Below are 24,734 nucleotides of genomic sequence, written 5' to 3' on the forward strand. Positions count from 1 at the left end.
TCCCTCACGTGCGCAGTTTACAGTAGGGTTAGAGCTCCTATGAGAATGTAATGCTGCTGCTGATTTGACAGGAGGCAGAGCTTCAATAGTGATGGGAGCAATGGGGAGTGGCTGTAAATACAGATGAAGTTCACTTGCTGGCCCATAGCTCACCTCCTTCTATGCTGCTTACCTCCTGCTATGTGGCCTGGTTCCTAACAGGTCACAGACTGGGGTTGGGGACCACATTAAGGAACCAATATTGATACATTATTATTAACCAAAGTTCATAGTTTAAGGTTTACTTTTTGGGTTGTACAGTTCTATGGGTTTTTGCAAATGGATCATGTCCTGTATATGCCATTATAGTATAATACAAAATAGTGTTGCCACCCTAAGAAATCCCTGTGCTTTACTTATTTATTCCTCTCTCTGAACCCGTGGTAACCAACCACTAATCTTTTTACTGTCTCCATAATTTTGCCTTTTGCAGAGTGTCATATAGTTGGAATCATATAGTATGTAGCCTTTTCATATTGGCTTCTTCCACTTTGCAGTATGGATTTAATGTTCCTTGTCCTTTTGTGGTTTGATAGTTCATTTATTTTGATCACTAAATAATATTCCATTGTATGCATGCATGTACCACGGTTTGTTTATCCATTTACCTATTGAAGAGCATCTTGTTTGCTTCTAATTTGGTAGTTATGAGTAAAGCTACTACAAACGTTTGCATGCAGGTTTTTATGCAGATAAAAATTTTCAACTCTGTTGAGTAAATAGGAACACAATTGCTAGATCATATAAGACTATATCTAGCGTTGTAGGGCACTGACAAACTGTCTTCCAACGTGGCTGTATTATTTTACTTTCCCACCAGCAGTGAATGAGAGTTCCTATTGCTCAACATCTTCACCAGCCTTTGGTATTGTCAGGTTTTTAAAAAAATTTTAGCAGCGCTAATAGGTGTGTAGTAGTATCTTATTCTTGTTTTTACTTGCAGCTCTCTAATGACTTATGATGTTGAGCATCTTTTCATATGCTTATTTTTCATCTATATATCTTTGGTGAGTTGTCTTATGTCCGTTTTTTGACTTGCATTGTTTATTTTCTTATTGATGACTTTTAAGAGTCCTTTATATTTTTGATTTTCAGTTGTGTTTTCCAAATATATTCTCCCAGTCTATAGCTTGTTTTTTTATTCTATTAACAGTACCTTTGGCAGAGCAGAAGTTTTTAATTTTAATAAAGTCTAATTTGTAAATTTTTTCTTTGATGTATTATGACTTTGGTGTTGTTATCACCAAACCCAAGATCACCTAGATTTTTTCCTACATATCTTCTAGAAGTTTTATAGTTTAGCATTTTACATTTAGTTCTCTGATTCTAAGTAAATTTTTGTGAAAAGTATAAGGTGTGTGTCTAGATTTAGGTTTTTGCATATGAATGTCCAATTAGAAGCTGTCTTTTCTCCGCTAAATTATCTTTGCTGCTCTGTCAAAGATCAATTGACTATACTTGTGCGGCTCTATTCTAGGCTCTTTCTAGTCCCTTGATCTATTTTTCTGTTCTTTTACCAATATCACATTTCCTTGATTACTGTAGCTTTATACTGATTCTTGAAGTCAAGTACTGTCAGTCTTCTGAGTTTGTTCTTTCGTATTGTGTTGGCTATTCTGAGTACTTAACCTTCATATTAACTTTGGAATCAATTTGTTGATATCCACAAAATACTGGGAATCTTTGAATTGATGTGGTGGGATTTTGTGTTAAATCTGCAGATCATACTGGGAAGTAATGAATTTTCCCCTTCTTTAACATGATATATCTCTTCATTTATTTAGGAATTTCATCAGAGCTTTTGTAGTTTTCTTTATAGAGGTATTATACTTAAGTTTTAATTTTTTGGGGTCCTAATGTGAATCATACTGTGTTTTTAATTTTCTTTTCTGAGTGTTTGTTACTTGTATATTGGCAAGCAGTTAGCTTTTGTGTATTTATTACCTTGTATACTGTAGTCTTGCTATAATTGCTTGTCATTTCCAGTAGGTTTTTTAGATAAATTTTTCTGCTTTGACCTGTGGTCCCCAACTATTGGGCTGTGGACCAGTACTGGTCCATGCCCTGTTAGGGACTGAGTCACAGAGCTACTTTTCTAGTTTTGGTATCAAGGTTATGCTGGCCTTGTAGGATGAGTTAGGAAAAGTTCTCCCTGCTTCAATTTTTTTGGAATTGGTATTAATTCCTCTTTAAAGGTTTGGTAGAAATCAGTGGAGAAACCATTCAGTCCTGGACTTTTCTTTATTGGGAAACTTTTTATAATTGATTCAGTCTCATTACTTGTTATTTATCTGTTCAGGTTTTCTATTTCTCCTTAGTTCAATCTTGGTAAATTGTAAGCTTCCAGGAATTCATCCATTTCCTCAAGGTTTACAAATTTACTGGCTTATAGTTGTGTATCGTCATCTTAAGGATCCTTTTTATGGTATCTGTTGTGAGTCTCCTTTTTCATTTCTAATTTTATTTACTTGGGTGTTCTCTCCTTTTTCCTTAGTCTAGAGAATGTTTTCTCAGTTTTGTTTATTTTTTCAAAATAGCCACTTTTCATTTTATTGATCTTTTCTATTTTTTTATGTCTCAATTTTGTTTATTTCTGCTCTGATCTTTATTCTTTCCTTCTACTAATTTTGGATTTGGTTTGTTCTTTTCTATTAATAGTTTTTTGAGATACATCATGAGTTTGTTTATTTGAAATCTTTATAGTTTTTTGATGTAGCCTCTTATTGCTATAAACTTGTCTTTTAAAAGGTTTTTCTATTTTGTGTTTCTATTTTCATTTGTTTCAAGGAATTTTTAAATTTCATTCTTAATTTCTTCTTTCACCCGTTGGTCATTCAGGAGCATGTTGTTTAATTTCTGTGTATTTGTATATTTTTGAATGTTCCTCTTGTTATTAATGTCTAGTTTTATTTCACTGTGGTCAGACAAGATACTTGATACAGTTTTTGATTTTTTTTTTCATTTTTTCAGACTTGTTTTGTGTTCCTAACATGTGATCAATCCTAGAGAATGTTTTATATACTGATGAAAAAAAAATGTGTGTTTTGCATCTGTTGGGTGAAGTATTCTGTAAATGTCTGTTAGGTTCATTCGCTTTATGGTGCAGTTTAAGCAATGTTTTGGGGATTTTTTTGTTTCTGTTTTTGTCTAGGTGATCTGTCCAGTGCTGAGAGTGGGGTGTTGAAGTCCCCATCTATTAATGTATTGGGGTTCATCTCTTCCATTAGATCAAATAATAGTTGCTTTATATGTATTTAAGTGCTCCAGTGTTGGATGCATATATATTTACATTTATTATATTCTGTTGATGTATTGATCCTTTATTATTATATTATGTCCTCCTTTGTCTCTTTTTACAGCTTTTGACTTGATGTCTGTTTTGTCTAAGTATAGCTACTCTTGCTCACTTTTGGTTTCTGTTTACATGGAATATCTTTTTCCATTCCTTCATTTCAGTTTATGTGTGTCTTTACAGGGGAAGTGACTTTCTTGTAAGCTGCACATAGTGGGGTCTTTTTTTAATCCTTTTTTTAAATGCAGTCTATATCTTTTAAATGGGGAATCTGATCTGTTTACCTTTCAGGTTTTATTAATAAGTGAGGGCTTCTGTCATTTTATTGTTTACTAGTGGTTTTATATATCCTTTGTTCCCACCTCCTCTCTTATTACTTATTTTTGTAGCTGAGTGGTTTTCTGTAGCAATAAGGTTTCATTCCTTTCTCTTTCTCCTTTGTGTATTGCCTCTACCAGTTAGTGGTTTGTTTGTTTGTTTTTTAACTTTTTCATGATGGTGGTTCTCATCTTTTCATATCCACATGTGAAACTCCCTTTCGCTTTTATTTTAAGGACAGTCTGATGGTGATGAATTCCTTAGTTTTTGCTTGTCTGTGAAAGCTTTTATTTCTCCTTTGTTTCTGAAGCATTAGCTTCAGTCAGTATAGTAATCTTGACTTGCAGGTTTTTTATTTTAGTACTGTGAATATGTTACTCTGTTCTCTCCTGCCCTGTAAGGGTTCTGCTAAGAAATCTGTTAGTTTCATTAGGATTTCCTTATATGTGACTTGACACTTTTGCTGATTTTAGAATTCTTTCTTTTTCTTTGATCTTTGACTTTTGATGATTTGACTATATTGTATCTCAGATCTTGTTGGGCTGTATCTGTTTGGGTTTCCTTTAGCTTCCTGGATCTGGATGTCTGTCTCTCTCCCAGTGGCCTAGTTTGGGAGAGTTTGTGGTGGCAGTGGTGCAACTTTGCCAGGCTGTTTCTCATGTTGGTGGCACATGCCTGCCAGTGGTGGGTTGGCCAGTTTGGGGTCTGGCTCACTGTGGTTGAAGTCATTGGTCTGTTGCTCTAGCCAGGAGCACAGACACTTGGTTGCTTGGCTAGCCTGGGGGCATTTCCACCCTTGGTGGCCCACGGGCTCTTTCTCAGGTCCAGGTTGTGGGCTCACAGCTGCTTGGCCAGGCTGGAGTCATGCCTGCCAAGGACATCCTGAAGGATTGTTTCTCAGACCTTGATTGCAGGCACAGGGCTGTTGAGCAGGCCTGGGTGTCTGTGGGGAGTTGGAGTGGGGTGCTGCAGGGTTGCTTCTCAGGTCTTGAACATGGATGCTTAGTGGTTCTTCAGGCTAAAGGGGCATATCAGTGGCTCAGGCCTCTTCTTCTTAGAGGAGGGCATGCATTGGATTGGCTGGCTCATGGGCTGGTTGGTCCTAGGTAGGACTGCCCAGGTATTCTTCTGGTTAGAAGTGCGTTGGTGGGAAGTTGGTCTCCTTCCTGTGCAGGACCTTAGTGACAGCCAATCTTGGGCCCATGCTCTGTGCAGCTCGGGTTGTGGCATTCCGCCACTGGTGTGGGCTTGGTGGAATGAAGGTAGAGTCCCAGTGCTGGAGAGGAGCAGTGGCTTCTGGCCCTGGAGCAGGGTGCACTCCAGAGGTCGCTGTGGTTTCAAGATGATACCATTCTGCAATAGCTTGGCTCCAAGGATGTGTGTGTGGAGGGTGGGGAGTGCGCATCTTGTGCTCCTAATCTGGGGCAGTACAGCTGTGTGAATTCTTGGATGCTCTCCAAACAGTGCTCAGGGCTTTTGAGAACTGTAGGAATCTTCTGTCGTAGCGATTGTAGGTGTTTGTGGTGGCAGTGAGAGCTGGTGGGGTCTTCTGCTTATCTTTTTCTCAAAATGGGAAGTCTCTCCTGACTCCAGGCAAATCCAGTCTGGACAGGGGAAATGGGTCTACAGATAGATGCCATGTGCCCCCACGCTGCCCTCCTGGACTTTAGTCACCACATGTACATCTACACTCCAGTGCTCTCTCTTCAACACTTCAGTCAAATCTTAGCTGTTTGTTCATTGCCTTGTTTCTTTCTTGTGGGGTGGGGGGGTAGATGAGCATCAGGCATCTTTAATCAGCGTGGTGTCTCCTTTCATTTTCATGTTATAGCATCTTTTTATAAACATATATTTGGTTTTATTGTATGTACTCAAGTTTAAAGGAGACAATATTATGACAAAGTATCTGTTAGTTAATAAAATGGATCAGTTATTCTTGACCATGCTGGCAGTTTATCTACTTGTTGTTTCTTCTTAAACCGGAGCCTTGTGAAGTCATTCTTCTAGTGTAACTTCACTGGAATCTGGGAAAAAAGTCTCCTACCTGGTTTTCCATTTTGGTACAGTTCAGTTTATTCCTGGTACACCCATTATTGAGAGGTTGTAAAGAGATGAGGAGCATTATTTATTTGACTTGTGTCACTTTTGTAATTTGTTGTGTGGGGGGGGAGGTATCCCGAGATTAAAAAAAGGATTGAATACATTGTCAGATATAGTTTATTCTTATATAAGAACTCTCAATGGTATAATTCTGTAAGTTCAAATTTTAAAACATAAGATTATAGTATATTTTAAAACATAAGATTATAGTATATTTAAAACACTGTCCTTAGCCAAATTATGTGAAATACAAAAACTCAAAAATCTACAGTTAATTGCAAATAGTGTGACTTGTTTGATATTTTTAAAAAATAGATATGACTTCTATTGACAAGTTGAGCCCTAGAAAATACTCTTCTATATGGAATTTTCTTGTTGACAGACTTGCTACTTGGTTAAATTGGTTGTTTCCTCTGGTTACATATTAGTGAATCTTGTGTTTACTATATTATTTGGAAATAGCAATAATGAGCATAAAAATCTCTTGATATTGGTAGGTCTAAGTAAATTATCCTGGTATGTTTTTAAAATTAATTTTTAGCTACAAAGAATGTGGAAAGGAGTTAACCAAATAGGTTATGTTGGTCGATATAATGTTAATAACCAACTAAATTTTTTTAGTACATAATGAATGAAGTTTCCAATATTTGAAAAGATGATTGTGTATCCACGGAAAAACTAATATAAATTAAAAGGTTGATTACCTAGCTTATTTTACGCAGTAAACTTTAGCGATAACCAGATTGGAACTAAATTATTATTTGAAGACAAACTTGATAATACATTTAACTTATTTTTCAGACTATGCATACCCTATAAGATAGTAGTAGGCTGATCCAAGCAAAGTATAATTTGGTGTTTAAAGTTAAGTTCAGTGGAAAGAGAGCTACAAATCTGTTACAACTCTTTTTATGCATATGTAAAATGAAGGTATTATTAATATCCCCATTCCCTTCTTCGAAGGATTTGAAATGATTTTGAACAAGTCATCAAAATATAAAACAAAATCCTTTATGAATTAAAACAAAATTGGAGTCAAGAAAAATTATAAATACAAGCAAGCTATCCAGAGATGGGGAAAGAATACTGCAGATTATTAATATTAAGAAAAACACTAAAAGTATTTTGAGGAACCGAGGTTGTATCATCTAGGAATGTACTTTTGTATAGGGTCAGACCTGATCTAAAGGCAGACCTCTTGTTCAGGTAATTCTTTAATGTCACTTCTCAGCTGAGCTATTACTAGTAGTATGACAGTTGAAATCTTGAGATTGTCTTCTTTTAAGAGGACCTCTAAACTACCTATGATCTAAGGTAGAATTTTCTGTGCTTTAAAAATCATACAAATATACTAGGAAAAGCCATAATTTTTAAAATATTTTTGTGAAACCTAATAATTTAAAATGAGGATGATATTTGCCTTTTCCTTTTGTATAGAGTTTTGTGAAACCTAATAATTTAAAGTGAGGATGATATTTGCTTTTTCCTTTTGTACAGAGATGTTGCAGTCACATAAGGAGCATATTGCAGATACAAATAGTATTTTATTTTTGAAAATAGTGTACCGGTTGTCCCAGTGCCTTTGTTGAAGAATCTTTTTGTCCTCACTAAGTCGTGATGCTACCTATAACTAATGTTTTATATACACAGCCTCTTTTCTTGGACCATTTATTTTGTGATAGTACTCCTCTACTTTGATATTGGAATGATTAGCCCATCATTACTCATCCTTTTGAAAAGGTTTTTTAGCTTTTCTTAATTTTGTTCATTTTCAAATTTTCAAAACTATGTAGTGGTCATATGAAGAGATGTATATGATATATCACAATATAACAGTGATAGGCTGTCACTAATTGAAAAAATGAATGTAAGTATGTGGTACAGAAATCTTTAATTAAGAAAATGTGAAGCTTTATAATTGAATAGTTTAAGGTGATATTATAATACTTTCCGAATATAACCATAAATCTATTTTAGTAGTTATTATTATTAAATTATTAGTATTGATTTTTTTTTTTATTGCAAGCCCTAAGTGTCCTTAATAAGGACTTTGTGTACATAGCAACTAACAGATGGACTATCTCTTTTTTTAGCTTAATCTCATGGTATTACTTTTCTTATTTTTATTTCATGGTAACAAAGTAGTTCACACTATTCCATAGAAATATATATATATATTTAGGGCATAGCCTTTTATAATTATTTAGCATTGTTTTGATGTATGTTTTTCAATAGATTTTAATGATATTGAGTAGAGTAAATGTTAGAAAGATGTATGTATACTGAGACATGAAGTTTATAAGGGGCCATAGTTCAGTGTGACATTAGAGAAATATTTTTTTTAAAACTTAAGGGTTATTTCTAAATTTTTATTAAAAGTTTGGATAGATGATGGAGGGTGTGATACCTGGCTCTGGTATCTTAGGAGTCAGAAATGACATGTTGTACTTAATCCTTTTATCCTTAATCCCCCTTGTAAAGAATTTGAAAATTTATTTGTTAATTAAAATGTGTTTATATTCTGTTTCTGCCACTCAGTTTATAAAAGAATATGGGCTTCTTGTTATCTTTTACCTATTATTAAACATTTTGTAAACGTTTTATATTTATTTAGTTAATAAATCATGCTTTAAAAGAACTCATGGAAATAGAAGAAGTGAGTGAAAATATATTACACGTTCACCTAAATGGTAAGTATGTCATCATTTTGTTGTTGGGAATGATATAAACCACGTGGGATTTTTATATTACGAAACTAAATTCACTTGTTTGTTTTAAGCCTGTATTAATAATTAAATTTTGAAAACTAAATCCATGTTGAATAAAGGAATCACATAAGGACTCTGTTTTTTGTCTGTCTTTTCTTTTTCTTTAAGTAATACTACTAACCCTATGGAAGATTGTTCTTTGACTTTACCAAATGTCTTTATTGCTGAGTTTTAAGAAGAAACTAATGTGAACCAACAAGCTTTGATATTTTTCTTCCCAGTTAAATTAAAAAAGCATTGGAAAATGTACATAACTGGAAGATTATCTGCTATGTCAAATACATATTTCATTTTAATTAAATACTTTTAAATGGACTTTATTTCAGGCCTGCTGCAGATCAACGATAAAATTGCCCTAAAGGAAATCACAAGACAGTTAAATCTGGAAAATGTAGTTGGAGATAAAGTTTTTGTAAGTATCATTTCAGTTATTTTATTAAATAAACTTCAAAGTAAAGTCCTTCTGGAAGATTAGGAGGGGTTCAGAGATTCTAAGTTGAAATATGCAAGGTTCTTATCATAAAAATGTATACTGTGTCAAGGTGCATTTACTCATGATCTTTGGATTTTATTTTGTAGGTTATAATAGCTATAAAAGAGCTAAGAAATTTACATTTATGTAGATATTCTCTGAGTTTGTTCCTTCATCTGTAAAATAAATACTCTGATTCTCTATCCTGGAGATAAATGAATACATTTTTAAAAATACTATATTATACCTGTATAGTCTTCTCTGAGACTTGGATGGCATGGGTGTATTGGAAAATGTGATGAATTTGAAGCTATAGTAGGTGGGTTTCAGTCTTGCCTTACTGAAAACTGTTTGACTACCTGGTAATTGTTGACTAATGAATGTATCTGAATTTCAGATTCCTCATGTGTTAATGGACATTATTTTATTGTACATACTTCACAGGATTATTCTAAAGAAGAAAGAAAACACTAAATAAATATCAATTAACTTTTAAAAAATACTTTGTGGATGGATGGTAATATGCTGTTCAAATGTCAGTTCTCTTACTGTGTTTTCAGAAATTTATCCATCCCTCATTACCATAATAGCTTGGAGTCTCAGGACAGTGAACATGACTAACCTAAAAGATACAAATTTGAAATGTCTATTAAACTTTTTATCTATTACCTGATATATAGGACCTAAGGCAAACACAATTATTTAATTTTTAGCTGCCCTAATTTTCATGATGAAATTACCTATCCTTATATTGTTTATGCAGTTGAAGTGGGTTTATATACATTCCATATTCATTTTCTGGTGACATGACCATGAAGGGCTGTCGCTCTAAGTTTCTCTACTACGTGCTCTCTGCTGCAATGACACAGGCATAGTTGTGTAAGCCTTTAGCATTTAGGAATTTTATTCTTTAATAATTATCTGTCAAAAGTTAAGCCAAGCATATATTCCTCTTCTATTGTCTGCTGTTCTTTGAAGTACAAAGTCAAAATGCCCTTTCTATAAATCCTGTGTTCTACTTCCTATTTAGAACATAATGTTGAAGCCATGGTACTATTAGACCAAAAAGTTCCTATTAAGTTGGCTCAGTTTGACTTTTGATTTCAAGTTGATCTGGATAGGTGTTTCTGACATTTTTAAATGGATACATTATGCAAAATAATAAAAGACACAGTCTCTGTCATTCCATACTAATCATCACTATTATTGCCACATATAGACATTAATAGTTTAATTCCTTCACTCTGTAAAGTAGGTTTCTGAGGCTCAGAGAACATAATTAGCTTGCCTGTGGTCATAAAACAGCAGAGGCTGAACATAAGAACCTAAATTATACTTAATGTCAGACATAGTAGCCTTTTAACCAAAAAAGCTGAAAGACAAGCAACCTTTGAGAACTGACCACTGATTTCCTGACAGATTGTCTCTTTGAGCCTTTGTTATGTTATAGTAAATTATGGATAACGCCTCTTGCCCTGTCTACTATGGAAATAGTATTACCATGATGGAATGTGATTATCACATGTGGATGTTCTTTAAAAACCTATTGTACTATTTTATATTAGATTTCTCAATGGGAGAGCAAACGAATGGGTTTCTTTTCTCCTTTTTATCTCCTCAAGTTTAAAGTTGGCTGTTTCTTTAAATTAAAAAATCTGAATGAAATAAAAATTAATGACTTTAATGAAAAAATATTCTAATGGGTTCTCTACCCGAAATCTGAAACATCTGGATAATGCATCTCTCCTACTCTGTTAAATTTTATCTGGAATATTTAAGTTGTATCCAAAAATGTTTTGGCTGTATTTCAAGTAAACATAGCCAAACTTGATATGATATATGCAAAATCTTCAATATACTCTTGAATATACTGTTATAGTATCTAATAATTCAAGCAAGTTTTTTCCTGCCTTTCCCTTTTGGATCTCATTTAAATTCATGGTCATTTCTTTAGTGGTACAAATTAATCGGAGATTTGCAAGAGCTTGATGTATTTGAAGACACAAAGTGGAATGCATTTCTAAGTCTCTGACTGTATTTAGAATATAGCAACTCTTCAAAACTACCTTCAAATAAATTTAACATTTTACAGGTTTTGTCCAGAAAATTTCATACATGACATAGTTATTGCCATTTTCAGTGTTAGGGTATCTCTACTTTTACATTTAAGTTTTAGATAGTAAATATAGAGACTCTCAGCTGATTTTGGCCAATGACTAATTACTATAAAAAATATATATAGTGTCTATATAAAGAGTCAGATAACCTATTTTATTCTTTATTGCACTAAACTTTTAGTCATGTTATGTTTTTGTTATTCAGGGAAGCTTTGCTGAAAACCTTTCATTTCTTCTGGAAGCTTTAAAAAAAGGTAAATATTAACATATTTATCTGTATCAAAAGATATTTAACTTTAATTTTCACCTGATTATAAAGGTAAAACATGCTTTTACAAAAAAAACCCTCAAACAGAAATATAAAAAAGAATAAAATGATCACTGTAATCCCACCTCTCATCGCTGTAATAGGGTGATTATCTCAGTTAACATTTGGTTTCTTTTCTTTCTTCACCTGCAGCAAATCATTAATATAGATTGTAGATAGATGTAACTTCTTCACAGATATAAGATTATTATACCTGTTTTGTAATCAATAAATTTTGATCTGTATTATCATTTTAGTGATCATTGTATATTCTGTTGTATAAGATGCTATAATTAATCACCAGTTTGGGACTTCTAATTTTTTATAATTAGGAAGAAAGGATTAGATGATCATCATGTATTTCTTGCAGTAAATTTCAATGAGTAGAATTCTGGGTTAAAAGAACACTATATTTAAAAGAGAAAATATTACCAAACTACCCTGGAAGTTTCACTTTCTAAACATATTTGAGAATACATTTTTCTTCACAACTTCAAAAATAGTTAGTAGTTTTCATGTTTGCCAATCTCCTAGTTTAATTTTTGTAATTTTGCTCTTTATTTAATTTGCATAATTCTTATAGTGGTGTTGCTCATCATTTCATATATTTATCAACCATTGATATTTCCTGGCTTACGTATAGTCATATGCTGCAAAATGTTTCAGTCAGTGGTGGGCCATATATACAACAGTGGTCCCATAAGATTGTAATACCATATTTTTACTGTACCTTTTCTATGTTGAGATACATAATACATAACCTTTGTGTTACAGTTGCCTACAGTATTCAGTTACAGTAACATGCTGTACAGGTTTGCAGCCCAGGAGCAGTATAGGCTATATCGTAATACCATATAACCTAGGTGTATAGTAAGCATACTATGTAGGTTTATGTAAGGTACACTCCATGGTGTTTGCATAATGATGCCTGACAACACATTTCTCAGAACGTATCCCTGTCATTAAGCAATGCCTGACTGTATTTCCTTTGGGTCTTCCCCTTATTTTGGTGAGGTTTTATGTCATACTTACTTATGGGAATTCTTGTGCTTATTTTTCTCTTCCCTTAAAAGTTTGGTTTGGACTTTTTTGCTGAACAGAAGTTTTAAATTATTCACATAGTTACATTAATTTAGAATTTTTTTTCTCTGCTTCAGATTATGAAAATATTCACCCATGTTTTCATTTAATGCATATATTTGTAATTTATAATTTGGTTGGAATTTATTTTGGTATGAGGTTTGGAATGGGGATCTAAGTTTGAATAAACCATTTTTCCCCACCGATATATAATGCTATATTTTATCAAATTGTTATATATATAGGTCTGTTTATAGACTTTTGAGTAGTCCCTTTGATTTTGTACCAGTATTAAATCATTTAGCTTACTGTATTTGTTTTAGTATCTGTTGGATTAAGTTTCCTTAATCAGACTTTTGTTTCACTTTTTTAATGCAAATATAAAGTCTTTAAACCTAAGGTAAGAGGGATTCTTGTACTAAGGTAGTTTCATTGTTGGAGTGAGAAAAATGTACCCAGAGAGTCATGTTGAACTTTTCCCTCACTGTTGAAATGCTAAAAATTGTGATTTAAAGGAGTTAAGTGGCTTTGAAGCAGTTTTGTTCATTAATTAGGTGATTCCTGTTATATTTTAATCTCTAAGTGTTTTGATTGTATGTAGATATTGAAAAGTCTTTGTCAGTTTTGTAATGACTAAATGAGAATTATATTTACAGAATTATAAAAATAATCGTCTCCAGTCATTTAAATGATTTTTTAAATTTTTCATCAACTACTAGAGTGTAATAACTACAACAGTTAACTACTTGAGGGTGATAGAGGCTATCTTTATCCTGTGAATAATTTTTTCTGTTGAGTGAGTATATGTACATCAGTAAATGTGCTTCCCCAAAGTAGGTTATCAATATGTTTTTTGAATTGAGTTTTAAAGACTGAAATACAGTAAATATTTTGGGAATTTAGGAAAGGTTATATAATTGCTTGTTAATTTAAAGCTTTTATTTTATTGTAGGTGATCGGATCAGCAGTTGCCCGGTGATCTTTATATTAGATGAATTTGATCTTTTTGCTCATCATAAAAACCAAACACTCCTCTATAATCTTTTTGACATTTCTCAGTCTGCACAAACCCCAATAGCAGTTATTGGACTTACATGTAGATTGGTAAGTCTTTCTGTTAAAAACATTGATGATAATATTTGAAAATTCAAGCTTTATTGTTAACGTAATTAGTCTTTTTTCAATTATTCAGGTCATTATATTAGGCATTTTAACACTTTTGTTTCATCAGTGCCTGGTATATTTATCTTGCTTTTCAACTCAAATTGAGGAAAACAAGAAGACAGGTATTTTACACACCCATAAACTAATACCTCCCTCCTCTCAATAAAATCACTGAAGAAAAAAATATGAAATCGAATTATGCTAATAAAATTAATAATTTCTACATTAGCAAATAAAGAGGCAGGTAAATGATCTCACCACTATTTTATAAAAATTGATAATAGTTTATGCCTTTACATTGGAAATTCTCTCCATATTTTGAAAATGCTTGAAATCAACTTTAAATGATACTGTCTCAACTTTCTTAAATACGTATCTCCAGAAATGGAAGAAATTCTATCAAGCAGTCATAGTGGCTTCTTTGTTCCTTAGGTTATTTTGGAATGATTTTAACCGTAGTTTCAATGTCACTATCACTTTTCTTTGTGAAGGTTCTATACATATTAAACCTTGTGTACCTTTGGACAGTTACACAGGCCTTTCTGTGTTTACCTTCTTATACTCTCGCAGTCTGAAATGAACTTCTTCCTGAATTCAGGTAAAACTGATATTTAAGAGTGTCTTGGTCCATTTTGTATTGGTATAAACAGAATACCTGAGACTGAGTAATTTATAAAGAAAAGATATTTATTACCTCACAGTTTTGCAGGCCAGGTAAGTTCAAGCTCATGGCACTGGCTTCGTGCAAGGGCTTTCATGCTGCATCATGACATGGTGGAAGGCCAAAGGGGTAGCAGGCATGTAGATAAAGAGACCAAGCAGGAAAAGGAACCTTGCCTTACAACAACCTGTTCTCTTAGGAACTAAACCATTCCTAAGAGCGAGAGAACTCACTCTGGTGAGATTAGCATTAATCTATTCATGAGGGACCCGCCTCCATGACCCAAACACCTCCCACTGTTACACTGGCATTTAAAAATCAACATCGGTTTTGGTGGGGACAAACCACATCCAAACCGTATCAAAGAGTCACGCCTTTTCTGATACTATGACTGCCAAACCTTCATAGCTTTCTTCCATCTCCCACTCCCCCACAGTACCTCCCCCCCATTCTTGGCAGACTTTTGTCAGGCCCATTTATTTATTCTCCATTTCTACAGCTCTTTTTTTTTTCTTTTTAAGAAAAGTGAAACTTTTCACTAAGTCATCTTTCAACAGCCTTCCTTTCAGTGCTATTTTTCTGTGGAGTGGCTGTCTCTGTACTTCCTTTCCTTGTGCTTTAGAGCTTATGATACATGGTGTCAAAATAAGCCTCCTTCATAGAACATCTGGCTGGTACTCCACATATTTTTATTCCTTCTTCCCAAACCTACCAGGCTTTTATCCCTCAGAGGGATAAAAGAAGCACCCTCTTTGCTTAAAAAAAAAAATCTTCCTTTGGATGGAAGTGACAGTGGCAAATGTTCCTGACCCAGTGAAGGACCAAATAAAAAAAATAAAAGGTCAGTAGCTTAGCAGTGTTTTCAGGTGCTCTTTTTTATTCTGTAGGTCTAATTTTCTAACTGTATAGTTCTTTCAAGTGTAATTTGTATGTGTATATCCTTGTTTATAGGGAGAGAGAGAGTAGTGACTTTGCCAGGAAGCAGCTTCTTCCCCAGTGGAAGTAATTTCTTTTTTTTCTTTATTTTTTTATTATTCCCTCTATCCTCACATTGCCAACTTGTAATTATTATCCACCACTAAAACATCATTTACTTCCATCTTTTTCTTTTCATTCCCAAGTTCAGGCTCTTCATTGTTCCTTGCATAGAGTATTATTTCTGCTACCTTTCTACTATGTACCTACATTGGTGACCCAGAACTCCTTAATAATAAATAAATATTATATATAATATCCCCATCTCTGAACATAATATCTTTCTCTTTTAATTCTCATACTAGCACTGTTCTTTTCTTTGACCTTATAATAAAAATATTCTGGATTTTTCACTCATCCTACCTCAAGCTGTTAATCTTTCCCGTCCTCCTTCCCAAACTATGTAATCCCATTTTGATCATTAGAATTTTTTCTTTTATATCTAGGTTATTAGGATATCTCAAATGAGAATCATCTGATTAGATTTAAAAATTCATATTTCTAGGCCTTACCACACCTCTTTTTAAGAAGTTTTATTGTAGAAAATTCCAACAATATACATAGGAGAGAATAATAGAATGAGCCTCTAGTCCCCTTTTCCACTCATTGCCTAGTTTCAACAATTACCATACACCAGTTTTATTTATCCTCTAATATCTCCTTCCTTCTCTGTATTATTTTGAAGCAAAAGCCAGACATTATGTCATGTTATCAGTGTTTTAGAATGTATTTTCAGAAAATAAGGACTCTTTAAAGAATGTATTTCCCTAATTGTTATCCTTGAAAATTAGAAATAGAAAATTAGAAATAATCAAATACCATGTCACTGTTCATATTTAGGGGTGGAGGTTTTTAATAACAGCCTTATTGAGATACAATTTACATATCATTCAGTTCACTCATTTAAACTACAATTCATTGTTTTTTTGTATAGTCATAGAGTTGTACTTTTATTACCACAATCAATTTAAGAGCCCCATACCCTTTACCCAAGTCCCCCCACCATTCCCTCTTCAACCCTAGGCAACCACTAATCTACTTTCTGTCTCTATGATAATTTGCCTTTTGTGGACATTTCACATAAATTGAATCATGTAACAGTCTTTTGTGACTGGCTTCTTTCCCTTAGCAGAATGTTTTCATGGTTGATCTGTATTGTAGCCTGTATCAGTTCTTCATTCCTCTTTGTTGCCAGATAATCCATTGTGTAGATATACCACACTTTGTTTAAACATTCATCAGTTGATGGACATTGGTTGTTTATATTTTTTAAGGTATTATGAATAATACTGCTGTAAGCGTGCATGTACACATTGGAACATATGATTTCATTTCTCTTGGTTATATACCTAGGAGTATAATTGTTAGGTAATATGGTAACTCTATGTACCATAATACATTTTGAAAGATTGCTCAAGTTCAATATTAAAAAGAAATTTAAGAATGACAAATTCTATCTATATGAGTTAAGAGGACAGTTTAACCTGTTATGTTTTGGGATAGTTTGAATGCATATCAGCTTTATGGAAGTATCACCTTCATTTAAGAAAACTTTGTGTGTCCTTACAAGTAGTACACATTAGTTATCTTTTGGTTTCTAGTCTTCTTTGATTGTAAACTTGAGTCCTAATTTCTTCTTAAGGAAAAATACAAATACAAGTAGTTTTTAAAAAACATCACTATTAAAAAAAAAGATGAATACTTACCAATTTCATACTATATTTCTTCCAGTTTTCTTTTCTATTGTTGGTTCCTTCTGCCCATAATGCTCCAGTTTAAATTTGTAGATAGTTTAACAAACTGAACTTTCCTCCGTTACACATCCTGCTGCTTGATTCTTTGTTATATATAATCATGAAGAAGTTTAAATTTTCATGAATGTAATGTCTCACTGTGTTTTATTATCTTAATTTTGTATCAGAATTCTTCATAGAATGTACAGAATTTCTTATTGAAACTCTTGATGTTTTTGTGGCATATAACTTCAGTAATAGTCACAATTTTTTTAGCAATCATTTTAGGTCTTGGAATGTTACAGATTAGCTGAGAATAAAATGCTAGGAAAAAGGCATGGTATCACCAAGCCTACAGATGCCTTGAAGGGGATTGATTATTTAGTTTGCATAAAATTTTTTTAAATGATTGTGTATATAGAATAAGCATTACTAATTATAAGTGGTAGTTATACCTCAAACATTGGTAAAAAAAAAATTTCTTAACATGCCTCTTACAGGAATTTCTATTGTTTTTAAGGATATTTTGGAACTCTTAGAAAAAAGAGTGAAGTCACGATTTTCTCACCGGCAGATACACTTAATGAATTCATTTGGTTTTCCACAGTATGTTAAAATATTTAAAGAACAATTATCTCTACCTGCCGAATTTCCAGACAAGCTTTTTGCTGAGAAGTGGAATGAGAGTGTTCAGGTAACTTAAGGGCAAAAATGTCAGAAAATTATGGGTCTGTTATATGATTTAAAGCCATTAAAATTATAAATTAAAAAAATTTAAATTAACACAAAGTTTCTAATGTTGATATGGTATAAAACTGCAGGAATGCAAATTATATTGTATTTTCTTCTTAGAAAAGACAGTTGAAATGTTCTGTTTCCTAAATTCTCCATCTTAAAAGAACATAAGCTTTAGGACTTATGTCAGTAGTTTCATGTATTTTACAAGTCTAGCAATATACTATGTTAGTGGCTCATAGCTATCCTGTGTGGATTTTTTTCCCCCTAGTTCTCGTATACAACTTGAGCTTTTATCTCTTTGGGTTAGGTAACAGGCAATCTGGGCTGTGGCACCTCTGGTTATATTTTCTACATTGATGAATCCTATGTTGGGAGTCCCAGAAGACCTGAGGGACTTGTTCACATGTTGTTTTAAACATTTACTAAACCTTTTAGACTCTGTAAATTTACCTGCATTTAGGATGAACAGGCTTGCCTTTTCACACCGTTATTATATCAACTCAGCACACTAGCCATCAGCTTATTCTCATGCTGACAAGAAGTTTCAGTAGGCAGAGAGAAGGGAGGGAGTATATGTGTTAGTGTATGTTTAATAACATAATTGAAAAACAATATTACTGAATAAGTCCCCTCATAGAATCTTTAAAATATATTGGCCTCGTGAGAGTGAAAAATAATATAAAGTCCATGGTTCTGAAGGAATTGGGAAAAGCTGATCTATAATACTAAAATGCTAATGAGTATGGATGATTAGCCTTTGAATAGAATTACACAGTCTAGATCCACTGGCTCTAAAAAAGGATTATTTTATGTTAAAGCAATAATGTTATGTTCTTTTTACCATAAAATCTTAAAAGCAATACTAAATTAAAAGTGAGAATTTTGCATTTATTTTGCTCCTTAATGATTCTTGTTTTATTATAAAATGTGGTCTGCTTATGTAAGAACTATTAATTTTGACACATTTCATTATTTTAAAATCATAAAACTTCACTGAACTAAATTTAATCAGTGCACAAGAATATGTGGTAAGGAGTGGAAGTCTCTCATATAGCCATACCATTTTCCTTCCTTTTACAGTAGAGTAATTATTTGGTTTATAACATTGTAGGGTTTGCATACATACTAAATTTGTTCTTTTACATAAAGGACTCAAACCTTATGTAATATTCTGTGTTTTTACTGTTCTGATTGATAATTCCCTATTGTTTTTCCTAAGAAATCTATACATAATAGTATATAAAAATGGTGGAATTTATCCTTAAAATTCAGATATTGTGCCTTGATATAATTAGGTGTGGATCCTCCTTTCCAATCACCTTGCCAAATTAATCTTGTCAGGGACTCAGAACTTTCAGCTAAGTCAGGCAAGTTTTCTTTTTTACGGCTTCTAATTATAGGATTCCATTCTATAGGAGCACTTTCTTTATAGTTGTTACTCCCATATTGTTGCCTCTCTTACCTAGGTCTGGAATCAGACCTGGATCTTCAGCCTCTATTTCCACTTTTCAGTGCCACACAGATTTTCACCTTCTATAACTCCTGAAGTGATTGTCTTACTCTGATATATTTTTCTGGCTATTTTAGAGATTCAGATGTCATCTTTCATGGTATTAAATATCTGTGCTCTCCCAGGGCTTTTATTATTTCCATACCTCTTCACTTTAACTCTTTTCCTAAGGTGACTAAATGGCCCAGGGTGCATTGTACCATCATTTCCCAGCTATGTTAACATTCTGAGCATTTAAAAGTGGGTATATAGATAAAGAGGATGATGGAGGTTTTTGGTGAAGTATTAGTATAACTCTGGATAACTTAGAAAGTGGTAGCCATGTGGTAATTGGGTGGCTCAACCCTAGTTTTCTGGACTTTTGTTGCAGACCCTGTACCCCCAAACTTAGGACCAGGTGGTAGAAATGAATGTGAGTGCTATCCTGTCATCTTTTTGACAGTCTTGCAGTTTAGTTTCACAAAGTATAACTGGCATCACTGGCGTTTGTGTCTTTTAGTTCTAATATTTTCTTGTCTATCCCTATCATCTTGTGCCACCTCCCTATAGTATGCTAATAAATGAGCTTCACTGGAAACATCTGTCAGCACCATGGCCAGAGTCCCTGTCCTTGGAGAAGGGGTGATGATTGCATTTAGGGAGCTATTCTTTCTCCCAGTGCTGGCTATCCAGCAGGTTTTTTACATAGCAGTGTTAAACCAAAAGTGGTGATACAGACAACAGATCACCTGTGGAATCTCATCCAAGAAACATCTTCAGGATAGGGTTGAACTTGAACGTTCTGCTTAATTTGAAGATTTGGTTTATTCCTACCTCAAATGAGTTAAATAAGTAAGAGTAAATTCTATTTCAGCCTGGCAGTATAAGAGAAAATCCTGGAAAAGAGCATATAAAAGAATCATAACTAATTCTCCTCAAAGGAAATCCCCCAAAGCTAAGTTCAAATGATTATTGATCATAGCCTTTCCCTCAAATAGTTTAGTGTTTGAATCAAAGTGGAATTAAAAATGTAATGAGAGGGGTTAGATAGATTTTTTGTTGTTGTTGTTGTTTTGTTTGATTTAATGGCTCACATATAGATTATGTAGACTTTTTGTTTTATTTTTTTCTTTTTTTGTTTACCTCCAAAAAGCCCAAGAGAATGTAGATCTTTTTTAAAGCAGATTAAATAATTTAGAAGCAAAAAGGTGATAGCTTTCAGAAAGAAGGAAAGTTGGAGTCAGACCACTAAAAATAAAGAGGTAAACGTAGGAAGATAGCGCAGAATAACAACCCTGTGAAGCATCATGTTACAGAAAGGCAAATACGGTGTTTTTTAAAAATGGAATTTTTGCAGAGAAAATTTCTTCCATCAATTATTTTTGTCACAGGTGATTTTCTTTAGCTTTCCCAAGTCCTCTGAGTTTACTATATCAGCTTATAAATGACTTGATAGGAGTAAAAGATTACAGAAACTGAGACTATAGTTTGCCTGTGATATTTTGTTATATATTTCTTAAACTTCTTCCATAGTGAAATTTGAAAACTGTGGAAAAACTTAAAAAAAAAAAGATTTTATTTCCAAAAGGTTTTTATTTATATTATTTTGCCTTATTATTTTATATTGATCCATATTTGACGTTGTTTATGATAATAGTCACTGGAAGCCCTGTAAAATACAAAAAGAATACTAAAAACAATATCAAGGGAGTAGAAAGTATAACTGGGATGATACATTTACTGACAGCATGAAATTTTATTCCAGTAGACTGCAACTTCTAAATTTGAGTCTCCTTAACAGTGGAAAAAGTAAAGACATGTAGTTACAGCTCTGGAAAATATAGAAATGATTAATTTTCTGAGTTTTTTTTTTTTAAATAAGGAAAGAGGATCTTTATTTCATGTATATGATATTTGAAAAATTATGTTAATCTTCCTAAAGCCCTTCTTGGCTCTACCACCTCTGGATTTACTCTCCTCTTATCTAATCTTTCCCTCCATGCCAAATATTCCTCACCCTCTATTCAATCCTAATTCATTGAAGTCACCTGGCTCTTTTAGATAGGCTCACTGCTTTCTCAAAGGGCCCAAGTGATCTCTGAATTTCTAAAAGCCATGAGCTTCTTCTCAAAATATATCTTCATTTTACAAAATTGTTTACATTGTTAAATACCACTTTAGTATCTTTCTTACTTAACTTAGCTCCTCTTTTTTATACCTGCTACTTAAATATTGATAATCCAAGGTTCATTTCTTGAGTACATCTCACTCTTCATGGGCCATTCTGTGCCCTATAGATCATCTTTGATTTTTTTTTCCCTTCTCCCTTTAAACCCTATCTTCTCTTTTCCCCTCCCCAACAGTTAATTCTCTGTCTTTTATAAATGTTGAAATTCTTTTTTGTCTTCATACCACTCTGATAATTGAGACCCTCCTTGCCTCTTGTACGGACAATTGCAATTGTCTTCGATTAGATTTTCCTGCCTTTTTCGTTACGTACAGTCCCTTTGCCAATAACTGAAACTTAGGCATGTGACTACTCATTTTCTGTTTATATGCCATGATCTTCTAATATTCCTTATGCTGTTACCCTTAATTGGAATGCCCTTCCCTTAGTCTGTTTACCCCTACAGGTTAAGCGTTCTTTGTAATACTTTACTTTGTTTTCCCAGGTACAGTAACTCGTTCTCTGTTGTTTTTTGCTGCATTTTGTTCATCCCACTAATGCGACTTTATAGTTTCCCTTATTTGAGTAGAAATTTTGGGGTAGCAAGGATTATGTTTTATCATTGTATTTATTGAGTTAATGTAAAGTGATAAGAACAAAATTAGGAGACTAGAAATTTGATTTTGATTTTAGTATTCTCTAAGTAAGACCAACGTCTATTTAATAAAAAATTAATATTAGGTAGAGTTAATAAGGTAAACCACCCATTAAGGTACAAATTATATTTAGATTTTAACTCCATTGTTCCTCAAATTTGTTTTGTTTCTTTTTTTCTTTAGTGTCTCTCAGAAGATAGAAATGTGCGAGAAGTACTACAGAAGCATTTCAATGTCAGCAAAAACCTGCGGTCATTACACATGCTATTGGTTTGTATTAGGTTTGCTTTCCTCGTTTTTTTCTTTTACCAGATAATTAAGCATTGATGGTAATTAATTAAACCTATAGATAAATTTTGGGAGAATTGACATGTTTACTACATTGAGTGTTCCAATCTCTGAATATGGCACATATCTCCTTTTATTTAGTTTGTTTGATGCTTTGATCAGCATTTTATAATTTTTACTACCCAGATTTTGTAAGTGTTTAGAGTATATACCTAAGTATTTCATTTTCTTTGGAGCAATTATAAATAGTCTTTTTTAATTTCGGTTTTAGCATATTCATTGTTAGAGTGTCAAAATGTGATTGACTTTTGTATGTTGACCTTATATTCTATTATTTTACTGAACTCATTCTAAACTCACCTATTCTAGGAGGGTATTTTTTATTGATTCTTTGGGATTTCCTGCTTAGACAATTACGTTTTTCAAAAACAGAGACAGTTTTATTTTTTTCATTTCCAGTCTGTATACCATTTATTTCTTTTTCTTGCCTTATTCCAATGGCTAGAATTTCTAGGACTATCTTGAATTAGAATAATGAGACTGGACATCCTTTCTTGTTCCCTTATTCAGAGGAAAGCAATTCAGTCTTTTATCATTAAGCGTGATGTTAGCTGTAGGTTTTTAATACATGGTCATTATCAAATTGAGATAATTTCCTTGTATTTCTAACATGCTGAGAGTTTATTATGAATGGGTATTGGATTTTATCGAATGCTTATTCTGGATCAGTTGATATGATCATATAATTTCTCTTTAGCCTGTTGGTACGTTGGATCACATTGGTTTTTGATTGTTGAACCAGCCCTGCAGGCCCGGAATAAATCCCACCTGGTCATGGTCTTTCACCCAATGTATCATATCTTAAGCTTAAACAGTATCAATCAGGAGGTACTTCATTGTTGAAAATTAAAGAACTTCTTTCACTAACAGTATTTGGTATTAGACTAGTATTTCCAGAAAATTATTTATGGCAAATACCTTTCAAAGAGAAAATAGTTTTGGTTTCATGAGTTTCTTGTCACTTCTTGTAATAATAATAGAATAATAATAATGATAATAATAATAATAGCAGCTACTATCTATTGACCAGCACATGAGCTATGAACTGTAGTTACTTTACCTACATTATATCTAACCTTTGCAATATTCTTATTTTTTATCCCTGGGTGTTTCTATTTTTACCTTCAAAGAAATTAAGTTTCTTTTAGGTTAAATAACTTGCCCAGGGTTATACACCCAGTAGATGGCAAAGTCAGGACTCAATCCAAGGCTCTCTGGCTTCATGCTTGTGTCCTGCTTTACTGTGTGGTTTTGCCATTTTTATTTCCAGATTCTCTTTTCCCATTCCTGTTTTTGCTGAGGAAATTTAAGTCTTTTCATTCCTATGTACTTTCCCTCTCCCATCCACCAAAAGTTCGCTGCCATTTTCAGTAACAGCTGTCTTTATCATGAAGGAATCCCATTATTCTGAGAAAATATCTCTGCCTCAATATTGTTAACATGAACAACCATTATTATGCCAGTTTTCTGTTAAATTTTTAATTCATAATCATGAATTATATAATGGCTTGTTTTCTATTATTAAGATTCTGTTTTGGTGGGTTGCTTGCTCATATTCTTTACCTCATCCCTTTATTGATTATCTTTGTATTACTGTGGAAGCTCTTTGTATATTAGAGATTTACAGCCTCTCTGGTAACCAGGTAAATGTGGGTAAATGCTTCAATGAATTTTTTTTTTTTCTGCCAGTTTGGTGGGTTGTCAGAGGTTGTAAGTCTGATGGTATAGTTCTATGACTATTAAAATTTATTGCTGCTGGCAGCATAAATATGTACAGTGCTTTGGAGAGCAATGTGGCAAATTGGGTAACTGTAGAAATTCAGATGCATCAGAAGACCATGTTACAAAATTGTTTATTGCAGACTTGTTTATAGTAGCAAAAAAAGAAAGAGAAATGACAGATGTCCATCAACAGGAAATGAATAATTTTGGATATATACAAAGGAATACAATAGGAAAAAATAAATAAACTAGACTTGACACCTCAAAATGTATAAAATCTAATAGATGTTCATTGAAAAGAGAGTTGTGAAAGTACAATATAGTATTTATATAAAACTTTAAAATTAGTCTGTTTTAGCTAGGGGTGCATACATATATAGTAGAAGTGTGAAGTGTAGTAGGTATAAAGACATGCATGGTTGTTTTATTTGGGGAAGAGTAGAGTCCAATCAGAGGAGGAGACAGGAGCCTCAACTCTGAAAATTTTATTTCTGAAGCTAGGAAAATAGTCACGGATATTCAATTTATTATTTTCCGTTACCTTTTTTTTTTTTTTTTTTTTTTTTTGAGACAGAGTCTCACTCTGTT

The 24,734-nt window shown here is 33.1% G+C and overlaps 1 protein-coding gene across 5 annotated transcripts in view; it reads left to right on the forward strand.

Moving 5' to 3' along the window:
- ORC4 (origin recognition complex subunit 4) overlaps positions 1-24,734 on the forward strand; it is an 83,188-nt gene that overhangs the window by 53,428 nt on the left and 5,026 nt on the right. For 4 of the 5 annotated variants that reach the window (XM_045559495.1, XM_045559498.1, XM_045559499.1 and 1 more), the window contains 6 exons: positions 8,364-8,439; positions 8,844-8,929; positions 11,312-11,360; positions 13,446-13,597; positions 17,547-17,720; positions 22,260-22,346. In XM_045559495.1, coding sequence (XP_045415451.1) covers positions 8,364-8,439; positions 8,844-8,929; positions 11,312-11,360; positions 13,446-13,597; positions 17,547-17,720; positions 22,260-22,346 — 624 coding nt within the window. The remainder of the gene's footprint in view (positions 1-8,363; positions 8,440-8,843; positions 8,930-11,311; positions 11,361-13,445; positions 13,598-17,546; positions 17,721-22,259; positions 22,347-24,734) is intronic. The other variant, XM_045559497.1, reaches the window with a different exon arrangement.

This window comes from Lemur catta, chromosome 8, assembly GCF_020740605.2.
Source record: "Lemur catta isolate mLemCat1 chromosome 8, mLemCat1.pri, whole genome shotgun sequence".
Taxonomy (NCBI): Eukaryota; Metazoa; Chordata; class Mammalia; order Primates; family Lemuridae; genus Lemur; species Lemur catta.